Source organism: Onychostoma macrolepis, chromosome 06 (assembly GCF_012432095.1).
Source record: "Onychostoma macrolepis isolate SWU-2019 chromosome 06, ASM1243209v1, whole genome shotgun sequence".
NCBI classification, from domain to species: domain Eukaryota; kingdom Metazoa; phylum Chordata; class Actinopteri; order Cypriniformes; family Cyprinidae; genus Onychostoma; species Onychostoma macrolepis.
Genome location: NC_081160.1, coordinates 37,366 through 50,149, shown reverse-complemented (window position 1 = coordinate 50,149; position 12,784 = coordinate 37,366). Strand labels below are relative to the sequence as shown.

Sequence of the window (12,784 nt, the reverse complement as noted above, 5' to 3'; positions counted from 1 at the left end):
GTCTGAAATTGTCATCGTAGGTGCATGTCCACTGTGAGAGACATAACCTAAAAAAAAAAATCCAGAAATCACAATGTATGATTTTTTTAAACTATTTATTTGTATGATACAGCTGCAAATAAGTATTTGAACACCTGAGAAAATCAATGTTAATATTTGGTACAGTAGCCTTTGTTTGCAATTACAGCGGTCAAACGTTTCCTGTAGTTTTTCAGCAGGTTTGCACACACTGCAGGAGGGATTTTGGCCCACTCCTCCACACAGATCTTCTCTAGATCAGTCAGGTTTCTGGCCTGTCGCTGAGAAACACGGAGTTTGAGCTCCCTCCAAAGATTCTCTATTGGGTTTAGGTCTGGAGACTGGCTCGGCCACGCCAGAACCTTGATATGCTTCTTACAGAGCCACTCCTTGGTTATCCTGGCTGTGTGCTTCGGGTCATTGTCATGTTGGAAGACCCAGCCTCGACCCATCTTCAATGCTCTAACTGAGGGAAGGAGGTTGTTCCCCAAAATCTCGCAATACATGGCCCGGTCATCCTCTCCTTAATACAGTGCAGTCGCCCTGTCCCATGTGCAGAAAAACACCCCCAAAGCATGATGCTACCACCCCCATGCTTCACAGTAGGGATGGTGTTCTTGGGATGGTACTCATCATTCTTCTTCCTCCAAACACGTTTAGTGGAATTATGACCAAAAAGTTCTATTTTGGTCTCATCTGACCACATGACTTTCTCCCATGACTCCTCTGGATCATCCAAATGGTCATTGGCAAACTTAAGTCGGGCTGGACATGTGCTGGTTTAAGCAGGGGAACCTTCCGTGCCATGCATGAAAATTCTGGGCCGAAACCGAGAATTCTGGATGTGCTTGGTCGAAAACCGAAACTGCTTTGTAATAATTATTTATTTTATTCAATAAAATAAAGTAGTTTTGTAAGACTTTAATTTAACTCAATTTTAATGACAGAATTTAAAAAACACAAGCCAATAAAATAACCACACTATTATTAAAAGAAATTGGACAGGAAATATATTATTAAATATCAAAATTATGTTTTATTCAGTTCTATGCAACAGAATCAGACATAACTGTTGTTGTTGTTTTTGACAAATTATCCAAATAATGTATAGTCCTGCAAACAGGGTTTTTCCTCTCTCAAAATGCGGCGGAGGTGGTACCATCCTGATCATGTGCACACAATGTACCCACCCTTCAAGTGGATGAAACAAACACTTTTTACACGCAACATATTTTAGGTGTTATTATAATTATAGCTATGATTAAAGAAAATGACAATTATGAAGTTGTGTTTTATTTTCTCTCATCTAATGTTTTATTGTTATTTATTCTTAAAATAGCCTTATGAAATGTTTTATTTTTCCTCAGAAATTCTGTGTTGTGTATCTGGTTATCAAATGAAGGCATAAAACATTAATTTTAGTTATCTTTAAATTATTGAAAATTTAACTTTTTGGCAAACAAAGGGGATTTACTATTAAAATTAAAACACGGAAGAAATGTTGTGTGATCATTCCTTAAAAAATTAAGTTTTCATAATTTTAGTAGTATGTACATTGAACAATAGTAATGTATTTTTGCTGCAATGTCTTCAAATTAAACCGGACTTTTATTTTGACGGGTTGCCGTGGCGTTACATTTCCGACTCGTGCTTGTGGTGTTCGGCCAATCACAATGCACTGTGTCAGCTGGCCAATCAGAGCAGACTATGCTTGTCGGAAGGAGGGGCTTTGTAGAAAACGACGCGTTTGAGAGAGGCGGGGCATAGAGGAACTACAATAATGTGCAGTATTTGAAAAATAATGTGTTTTTTGAACATTTAAAGCATGTCAACATTCTGTTACACCAAATACACAAAATAATGATATTTAAAATGGCATCATATGACCCCTTTAAATTATTTTCATATTGCATATTTTTCCTATTTAAATTTTTGTTTTGAAAGTATGGTAAATATTGGTAAAATGTACCACCAATCACAGTTTTAAATATATACTTTTTGATAAAGCATAAAAAGAACAGGTAGCCCATCTGAATTATATAACAATTAGGCTATCCATCTCATAGTAGTCTAGCAAAATGTCACTAACAGTAGAAGTGAAATCCTATTGTAGTCTTCAAATCTGCGAACTATCTTATGTTTTAAAATCCCTTACAGAGGAAGTTTGGTCCTATCAGACTAACATGAGTCACGACTATATAGCCACTATAATCTTTTCTTTTTCTTTTGTTTTCACTCGCGATGTTCTAACATTGTTACAACACACAAAATACGTTATTTCTTGGCACGCTCGTTTTACGCGTATTTGGCGACACCAATTGCCATGGGTGTATTATTGACATGTCAAAGTCTAGACCCTGAATATAACACGACCATGTTTTTTCAGATGCATTTATAAGAAAAAAAACATTGTCTTATATTTGGGTCAATACGATAATAACTAGGGATGCAACGATACTATTTTTTCAGATCCGATCCACAAAATTGAGAATCGGCCAATTCCGATCCGATACCAACGCAGTTTTAAAAAAAAAAAATCAATGTAGAATTTCTATACTTCTGTGTGTCACTCTTTTGTGTGTTAAACACAATCTACTAAATATAGACAACCTCATTTTAATGAAAAATAACATGAAAAAATATATCTTAAATCTATGACAAAAATACTAGGTTAGTGGATAATTTAGCAGCAAAAGTTTTTATAGAAAAATCATGAGTGCACAATTTCATAATCTAAACATTTAGTGAAATAACATTATTTAGTGGTGAACAAATAACAGTGAATACGTGTAGGACTAAATCTGGTAAAATGTTACACATTGTTCTTTGTATTGTTGATTGAATTAATGCATTTACAGTGGGGCAAAAAAGTATTTGGTCAGCCACCAATTGTGCAAGTTCTCCCACTTAAAAAGATGAGAGAGGCCTGTAATTTTCATCATAGATATACCTCAACTATGAGAGACAAAATGAGAAAAAAAATCCAGAAAATCACATTGTAGGATTTTTAAAGAATTTATTTGCAAATTATGGTGGAAAATAAGTATTTGGTCAATAACAAAATTTCATCTCAATACTTTGTTATATACCCTTTGTTGGCAATGACAGAGGTCAAACGTGTTCTGTAAGTCTGCACACATTGTTGCTGGTATTTTGGCTCATTCCTCCATGCAGATCTCCTCGAGAGCAGTAATGTTTTGGGGCTGTCGCTGGGCAACAGCGGGTTGAGATCTGGAGACTGGCTCGGCCACTCCAGGACCTTGAAATGCTTCTTACGAAGCCACTCCTTCGTTGCCCGGGCGGTGTGTTTGGGATCATTGTCATGCTGAAAGACCCAGCCACGTTTCATCTTCAATGCCCTTGCTGATGGAAGGAGGTTTTCACTCAAAATCTCACGATACATGGCCCCATTCATTCTTTCTTTACACGGATCAGTCGTCCTGGTCCCTTTGCAGAAAAACAGCCCCAAAGCATGATGTTTCCACCCCCATGCTTCACAGTAGGTATGGTGTTCTTTGGATGCAACTCAGCATTCTTTCTCCTCCAGTGTGTTACTGATGGTAGCCTTTGTTACTTTGGTCCCAGCTCTCTGCAGGTCATTCACTAGGTCCCCCGTGTGGTTCTGGGATTTTTGCTCACGGTTCTTGTGATCATTTTGACCCCACGGGGTGAGATCTTGCGTGGAGCCCCAGATCGAGGGAGATTATCAGTGGTCTTGTATGTCTTCCATTCTCTAATAATTGCTCCCACAGTTGATTTCTTCACACCAAGCTGCTTACCTATTGCAGATTCAGTCTTCCCAGCCTGGTGCAGGTCTACAATTTTGTTTCTGGTGTCCTTTGACAGCTCTTTGGTCTTGGCCATGGTGGAGTTTGGAGTTGGACTGTTTGAGGTTGTGGACAGGTGTCTTTTATACTGATAACGAGTTCAAACAGATGCCATTAATACAGGTAACGAGTGGAGGACAGAGGAGCCTCTTAAAGAAGAAGTTACAGGTCTGTGAGAGCCAGAAATCTTGCTTGTTTGTAGGTGACCAAATACTTATTTTACAGAGGAATTTACCAATTAATTCTTTAAAAATCCTACAGTGTGATTTTCTGGATTTTTTTTCTCATTTTGTCTCATAGTTGAGGTATACCTATGATGAAAATTACAGGCCTCTCTCATCTTTTTAAGTGGGAGAACTTGCACAATTGGTGGCTGACTAAATACTTTTTTGCCCCACTGTATATAGTGCTTTAATGTGTGTTGCAATACACCCAAAGCGCTTTACAATCATGTGGGGGGTCTCTCCTCAACCACCACCAGTGTGCAGCATCCACTTGGATGATGCGACGGCAGCCACAGGACACCGGCGCCAGTGCGCTCACCACACACCAGCTACAGGTGGAGAGGAGAGAGAGATAGAGCCAATCAAGTGGATGGGGATTATTAGGAGGCTGTGATTGATAAGGGCCAGCAGAAGGAATCTGACCAGGACACCGGGGTTACACCCCTACTCTTTACGAGAAGTGCCATGGGATTTTTTTAATGACCACAGAGAGTCAGGACCTCGGTTTAACGTCTCATCTGAAAGACGGTGCTTGTTGTCAGTATAGGGTCCCCGTCACTATACTGGGGCGTTAGGACCCACACAGACTGCAGGGTGAGCGCCCCCTGCTGGCCTCACTAACACCTCTACCAACAGAAACCTAGTTTTCCCAAGAGGTCTCCCATCCAGCTACTGACCAGCTCAACCCTGCTTAGCTTCAGTGGGCAACCGTGTATTGTAATACATTAATGAAAACAAGTAAATGTATTTATTTATAAATATAAACTATAAAATTAAAATACATTTCTTTTAAATGTATAGCACAGTAATGAAGGCAGCAACATATGATAGATGATAGACATATGATATGATAGACACACACACACACACACACCGTGAACCCGGAGCAGTGGGCAGCCATTTTATGCCCAGGGAGCAGTTGAGTGTTTGGTGCCTTGCTCAAGGGTATTGGGTATTGAGGGTGGGGGGAGTGAATGTACAGCGCTCTCTCCACCCTCAATACAATTCCTGCCGGACCTGAGACTCGAACTCACAACCTTTGGATTGAGTCAGACTCTCTAACCATTAGGCCACGACTTCCCCATTAGGCTAACGGCTCCGTTATGCCCGCAATTGATAGACAGTATAATTATACCCAAAGATATAATTGCGAGAGAAAGCATCGAAATATATTTTTTCCTCCCATCTCGTATTTATTCCCTTTAGGGGTTCCATAGTACACGTCATTTCCTTTCCGAACACGCTATTCTTCTTCCGTTGTATGTGCAAATCATACATATCTGTGGTGCATATGGCCACCTACTGTTGCCGTCATGCAGTCATGATTTATTTAGAATCAGTTTCTTCCTTGTTTTTGCTCTTCACTCTTCACACACATCTATCTATCTGTCTGTCTATCTATCTATACACAGTTGTGCTCATAAGTTTACATATCCCTTGCAGAATATGGAAAATGTTTATCATTTTAACAAAATAAGGATCATGAAAATTTTTTTTAATTTAATACTATATTTTATTTAATAAGCTATTTCACATAACCGATCACTTATATATTCTTCTCAAGACAAAATAATGACTGAATTTTTAAAATGACCCTGTTCAAAAGTTTACATACCCTTGAATCTTAATACTGTGTGTCATTTCCTGGATGATCCACGACTGTTTTTCTGTTTTGTGATGGTTGTTCATGAGTCCCTTGTTGGTTCTGAGCAGTTCAGCTGCCTGCTGTTCTTCAGAAAAATCCCCCAGCTCCTGCACAGTCCTGCGTTTTCCAACATCATCTGCATATTTGAACCCTTTCCAACAGAACTGCTCAGGACCAACAAGGGAATCATGAACAACTATCACAAAATATAATGCGTCATCCAGGAAATGACACGCATTAAGATTCAAGGGTATGTACACTTTTGAATGGGGTCCTTTAGTCATTATATATATCACAAAACAAAAAACAGCCGTGGATCATCCAGGTAACCCCACACAGTATTAAGAACGAAGGGTTCCCAAACTTTTGAATAGGGATATTTGAATCATTTCAGCAATTTTTTGTCTTGTGGACTAAATGTAAACATTTTTTTATGTAAAATATCTTACTCAGGACAGTACTAAATAAAAAATAACTTGCATTTTGTATGATCTCTGTTATTTTGTTTCAATTAACACTTTGCATATTCTACAAAGGGTATGTTTAACTTATGAGCACAACTGTCTAATATGTGTATATGTATATTATGGAGAGAGATAGATATGTGTGTATGTATGTGCTTATTCGGATTCGGGCACATCCCTAATGGGAATTCTGATTTATTAGCAAGTTAATAGGAAACACTGATTTCTTGAGTCAGGACTACCCATACTATAGACTGGTGTGTTTTTGTATCAAAATACTGGTGCGTTTGACGTCCAGTGTGTCCAAAAAAAAAAAAACTGAGGTACTGAAAGATTCCCACCCCTATTATATTCGCACTAAATCAAGGGTCAAAATGGATTAACCAAGGCAAAACCGGCCTTTCCCTCGATTTGTTTAATCTTGCTAAATAAGCAGGATTTTCTGTTGTTAATTTTTTGGAGACACGAGTTGTATCGTCACCTGTTCCTGTAAGCGGGTTCTGCTGATGTTGCAGCATCTTTTGATCGTTATATGAGAGACATTTGAAAAGAGTGTTCAAATCTCAGTCATTAAAGGTATAGTTCACCCAAAAATGAAAATTGTCATTAATTACTCACCCTAATGTCGTTTGAAACCCGCAAGACCTTCGTTCATCCCTGGAACACAAATTAAGATATTTTTATATAGGACATCGGTAAAACAGTCCATGTGACATCAGTGGTTCAATCGTAATTTTACAGCGCTATGAAAATACTTTTATCGATGTCCTTACTGCGTCTCTGGACCTGGGAACATTTTAGTTGCATTGATGTCTATGGAGGGTCAGAGATCTCTCCGATTTCATCAAAAATATCTCGATTTGTGTTCCAAAGATGAAAGAAGGTCTTGAGGGTTTCAAACGACATTACGGTGAGTAATTAATGGCAGAATTTTCATTTTTGAATGAACTATCCCTTTAAGTCAATCTGTCCAAGCTAATTACATTAGAGAGAAGATTACCTGCTGTCAGCTCACCGTAATGTCATAATAACAACCGCTGTCATAATCACACTTACAACCCAAATTCAGTAATTTGATAGACTGTAAGAAAATAAAAGAAAGAAGAAAAAAAGAGGTTGTGTCCTCAATGCATGCATGTAAATTGCTCCTTTTTTTGCTAACACTGCACAGATGCAGCACTAGCATGTTCTGCTTGAGGCCTGTTTCTGTTTTCTTTCACTAACACGCTTAAAAACCTGTGCGTTATACCCTGTGTACACACACTTCAACTGACCCATTCAGTCGTGAGTGTGTGTGTGTGTGTGTGTGTGTGTGTGTGTGTGTGTGTGTGTGTGAATCATACCTTGGAAAGCAGTACCAGTCACCTCACTGCTGTCTCCATGGCAACCTCCCCAGCAGCCGCTGGCAGTCGATCACACACGGTCCGCAGCGGCCGTCGTTCTGTGACACTCAGCGTTCGTTGCGCTACACAACACAACACGACTGCTGTCACACATGCGTGTCATTTCAGTGTAATGTGTAGTTTAAGCTTGATTAAACCTTGAAAAGCAGCAAACTGACCACACATCATGCGTTAGCATTCACTCACACACACGCTGATCTGCAGCTCCGCAAACGACACACACGCTCTCCGTAAACAGATAATTATAAACTTCAGCCCCTCGACGTCCCGTCTGATCAGAATCACCTGATGATCCTGAGAGCGTGGTGATCGTGATCAGGTGTGTTTGATCAGAGCCGGAGCTGAGGGACACGGGGCCACTGTTTCACACTTCAAGAGCCTCCAGGAAAGCATGAAATATGTGCAGTGTATGCGTCGCTTACATGTTGTTTTTTAGTTTTAGTGGTTTTACTAGCATGATGTGTAAATTTTGACAAAGTTAGTAATCGATTCATTCACATTAGTCTTTTGCTTAAACTATAATATTGTCTTACATCGTGTGGTTTTAGTTTTTAAACATTGTGCTTTTTTTTTTTTTTTTTTTTTTTAACTAGGGCTGCCATTCAAATATAAGAAATAGTGATCATGCTCTCTAAAACAAATGTAAATTCTGTAATAAGGAAATTTTTCAACAACCAGATCAATTCTAACTTTAACTGTCTGGTAGCACAATAAAGTGATATTCCGTGTCTGACCGCTGACGCTGTTGTTGTTGCTAACAGGTGATGCGGCGGCGCTGAGCTGCAGCATGGCTAACACTCCTCAGATGATGGCGTCCGCGGGGCACCTGTACCATCAGCATCAGCAGCATCATCATCAGCAGCATCAGCATCCGGCGCTGCACGTCTCCGCTTATCCCGGCCAGGGCCATTCCTTCACTACGGCTCCTTTCACAGACAATAACGTTCCCAACTCCAACAGCCTGCCTTGCCTGTACCAGGATTATCAGGTGACTCACTCAGTCCAGTAAAACAGCTCTTTTCTCTGACTGTAGCGACTCTGCTCTAATGACGTGCTTCTGTTTGTGTGTTCAGGGCTGCATGCCTGATGGCGGCCCGCCGGCTATGAGCTCTCTCTCTGGAGACGCAGGCCTGTACCGCGACGCTCCGCAGAAGCTGCAGGGTGAGGTTTCTGTGCCGGGAGGCTCTGGAGGCCAGAGTTCGGTGGATGCGATCTACAGAGCGGTGGTGGACGCCGCTGGCAAAGGCATGCACGTGACCATCACTGCCGGCGCAAGCGGCAGCACACAGGCCAGCCCCGTCCCCGCGCTCCGCGCCATGAGTGCCTTCACCGCCTCCATCGGCCCTCCGCTCGGCCTGCCTCACGCCGTCAGCGCCGTCATTCATGCGCCACGCGGATCCGAGGGCACAAGCCGCCCGCCGCCCAACCGCAGGAGCTCCGAGCAGAACACGCCCGACGGTGCTGACGCCCACGAGTTCTTCCGCTCGCCGCGGCCACACTGGGACGAGCCCAGCCATGCGCCCTGGAGAGGAGAGGAGTTCCTGGAGTGCTCCACACAGGTGCGCAGCAGCAGAGCGGAGAGGAAAGCCCTGATGGAGTGTCCGCCGGACACAGCCTCCGACGCTCAGACGGACGACAGCGCGAGCCTGCGGTTTAGCCACCGCACCAGAGAGCGGCTGGAGCTCAACGGAGCGCTGCCTCGCACCGGATACGGGGAGCCGCTCACTGGAGATGACCAGTCGCCCGGATCCTCCACCAGCTTGGAAGGGCCGCTGCTCAAAGACTACACTCACTTCAACGGGCACTTTAACGGACACTGTGCGCCCAGCCCCTCGGACACCAAGAGCCTCAGCAGCGAGGAGGAGCTGCGGCACCCCGACTCTCCGTCGGCCGAGCTGCTGCACTACAGGCCCCGGGCCTTCAATATGGGCGAGCTGGTCTGGCCGATCAAAGGCTTCCCGCCCTGGCCGAACAAACTGATGGGAGAAGAGCATGGGCGCAATCCCAGCATGCAACTGTCAGAACAGGCCAAGGTAAGAGACGCTGCCTTGTCCTGTCTATATGCCCTTGAAGGTGCCTAACGCAAAAGTCCGTCAGTCTGTTATTATAAAGTGTGTAAATATATTACAGAAGAGTCATGTGTCATGTAGCCGTAGAGCAGCGGTGAACGCTTCAGTGAGATTTGTCTCGTGGTTTTGGTGGCGCGAGTGATGATTTGTGAACTTGTCAGTAGGTGCGTTTACATGTACACTTTTTTGTCATTCCGATTAAAATCATTCCGATTGAAAGATTCGATGAACTGTTTACATGAGACGTTATCTAATCCGATATGGTGTTTACATGTGCCTGTGCTTTCGATTTTAGGATATGCTAATAGCCTACAGTGACAACAAAAACAAGTCACCAGAGGAAAAAACGCCCATATTTACGTTAATATTTTTAATATCTGTTTGCACTTGCTTAGAATAAGCGGTTAATATTTGAATCCTTGCGTTCATTCGGCTCAGTCATATGGCCAGAACGCGATCATAGAAATCATACGCCTCTGTAATGCAGCTGAGATTAATTGTACTCTGATACTACAAAGTTGTACTGTACTTAAATGGAACAAATACACGATTTCTTACCAAGAGTTGCTGAACAATGAATCAAAGGAGCATTGCTTTATCACAATCGTGTTTCGTACAACATTCATGGCGTGAGCACGTATAAATTCAAGCAGATCGGAAATTATGAATCTGTCATCTATACAAATACAAATGACAAAGGCAACTTTTGGTCAAGTTGTTTATTTGAGCTACTTTCACTATCATCACTGTGTTGTTTCTAAGCTGAAAAGCAGAAAATTGCGCTTCATTTCAGATCTGTTTTTCACTCCGGACATGAGAGCAGATAGTCCGTCACACAGCAAGCGTTCTCCTTTCTAATGTGTTTTTAACTGTATAATGGAAATTTTAACTTTATACCTCCACTATTACCCAGTCTCTACTGTAGCGTCGGTGTCCCCAAATCACAGAAGGTACCGTTGCCGACATCACGTTCACGTTCTGACGACCCGACCTCTGGACGTGATGATGTAGACGCAAAGTAATCGGTTTAAAGTGTTTACATGGCAGGATTTTAATTTTGTTCGGTTTATAGAAAGGTTTATCCCACCCCTCTCAACCCGATTACAATTTCATTCGGTTTGGGCATTTTTATTCCGATTGAGGTGTTTATATGGAGCATTTTCATTCGGATTGGACTTTTAAACCGATTACAGTGCTCCATGTAAACGCACCTAGTGATTGTGCGGATTATAAGGGCTTTGAGATCAAAGATTTAAGTCAAATCTTTAAACTGCAGTAGTAAATGTTGCAGTAACAGATCTGCTGTTTGAACTCTTGTTGTTTAGGTGGAACCGGAGCAGCTGAAAACACTAACACAAGACCTTCAGATGCTGGACAGAGCCAGCAAAAAAAACAGGAAGTAAGTTTCTCTGTAACACAGGGATCCTAAAACGCTCACACGCTGGAAAACATCTACAAGAGAAAAAAAGAGATGCTCAAACCAAAAATTCACTCGAGAAGGAAAAAAAAATTGCGAATGTTGAATAGTGTGTCTGAGTGCCAACATGCTGTTAAATAATAAGCCATAAGAGACCAGCACACGACACTACAGCTGATCTGAGATCTGCGTCCCGCCAGACTCCTCTTTATAATGCTCTCAGATTTCCTGATTCTCCCTTCAGCAAACATACCGAATGGGATAATAGTTTCATGGCATTTTATACACTTCAGTGCTCTGTATTTAATGCCTCAAAGTCACATTTCAGCCAATTTCTAGTGTTCCTGTGGCTCAGTGGTAGAGCATTGCGTTAGCAGCGCAAAAGGTTGTGGGTTCAATTCCCAGGGAACACACATACTGATAAAACAAAAATGTATAGCCTGAATGCACTGTAAGTCGCTTTGGATAAAAGCGTCTGCTAAATGCATAAATGTAAATGTAAATGATAGGTTCACAATTGTAAGTTCAATTCACATTTATTTGCGTAGTGCTTTTCACAATACATATGGTTTCAGAGCAGCTCTCCAGAAAATGCATGTTTCTTTGATATAAGGTTATTTGGCCAGGGAAACGTCTTTACTCAGAGTTCTTTAATGGGTTTTTTTTAATGTTTCGTCAGGAATAATCTTACATTTATCAAATACTGAAATGAAAAATCTTATAAAATGTTTGTTATATTGATGAGTTGTTTCTCTCATTTTTTTCAATTCCTACAGTGTTTGTTTCTTTTAATATACTTTGATCCCTGAAAATAGCTATAGATGCTGTTATGACAATAAAATTAAACGAGTAGAATTGGGCCAGGGACCAGGAAGTCTGGAGAAATCTCGTTAATCTCTCTGATCCCCAGTCGATGGCGGTGAGATGTTGAGAGGAAACACTCATCTAGCAACCAAATAATGTCAATAATACATAGACTAAGATAGTACAAGTAATTAATGTCACATTCTTTCATGTTTCTTTCTGAGTGCTTGTGTTTTTGTGCAGCAGTTTGGCTTGACGTCTGTTGTTTTTAGAGGTGCGTTATTAATGCGTCTCGTGTCTCTCTCTTGCAGGGCGGGAAAGCTGAATCATCATTTAGAAGCTGCGATTCATGAGGCCATGAGTGAGTTGGATAAGATGTCTGGAACTGTGAGTTTCTCACACTCGCGCGCACACACACACACACACACACACACACACATCTCATGGAGCTTGTTCTGATTGGATGAAGGGATGATACAGTGAAGCTGTTGTCTGTCGTTCTGCAGGTTCACCAGGATCGTCAAGTCAAACTGCCCAAACCCAAGAGGAGGAAGATCTCCAGATAACAGCAGCGTCAGTGTCTCTCTCTCTCTCTCTCTCTTTGATCGTGGTGCTACACTCTAGCAGACGGCTCATCGTGGCCCCGCCCTCATCCAGTGACTGACAGGTGCTGGATCAGCCAATTAGAAAAGGCAGCAAAAACAACTTGCTGAAGAACTATTTTTTTCTAGTGTACAAGGAAAAATATCAAAAAAGCAAAAAAAAAAAAAAAAAAAAAAAGAAAGAAAGAAAATTACTGCATTTAAGAACACAGACAGTCCAAATATTTCTGATATGTTTTCGATGTGTATATAGACAATACAGAAATTTCATGGTAAAAACATGGGAAGAAATGTAAATACTGTAGGATAAT

General features: G+C 41.5%; 1 protein-coding gene across 4 annotated transcripts in view; it reads left to right on the top strand.

Annotated features, from left to right (window-relative positions):
- The window catches only part of LOC131542351 (methyl-CpG-binding domain protein 5-like), a 34,831-nt gene extending 22,167 nt beyond the window's left edge, over positions 1-12,664 (top strand). For all 4 annotated transcript variants that reach the window (XM_058778968.1, XM_058778964.1, XM_058778965.1 and 1 more), the window contains exons 6-10: positions 8,343-8,569; positions 8,655-9,614; positions 10,976-11,049; positions 12,183-12,258; positions 12,378-12,664. In XM_058778968.1, coding sequence (XP_058634951.1) covers positions 8,343-8,569; positions 8,655-9,614; positions 10,976-11,049; positions 12,183-12,258; positions 12,378-12,437 — 1,397 coding nt within the window. In that variant the 3' untranslated portion in view covers positions 12,438-12,664. The remainder of the gene's footprint in view (positions 1-8,342; positions 8,570-8,654; positions 9,615-10,975; positions 11,050-12,182; positions 12,259-12,377) is intronic.
- The last annotated feature ends 120 nt before the right edge of the window (positions 12,665-12,784 follow it).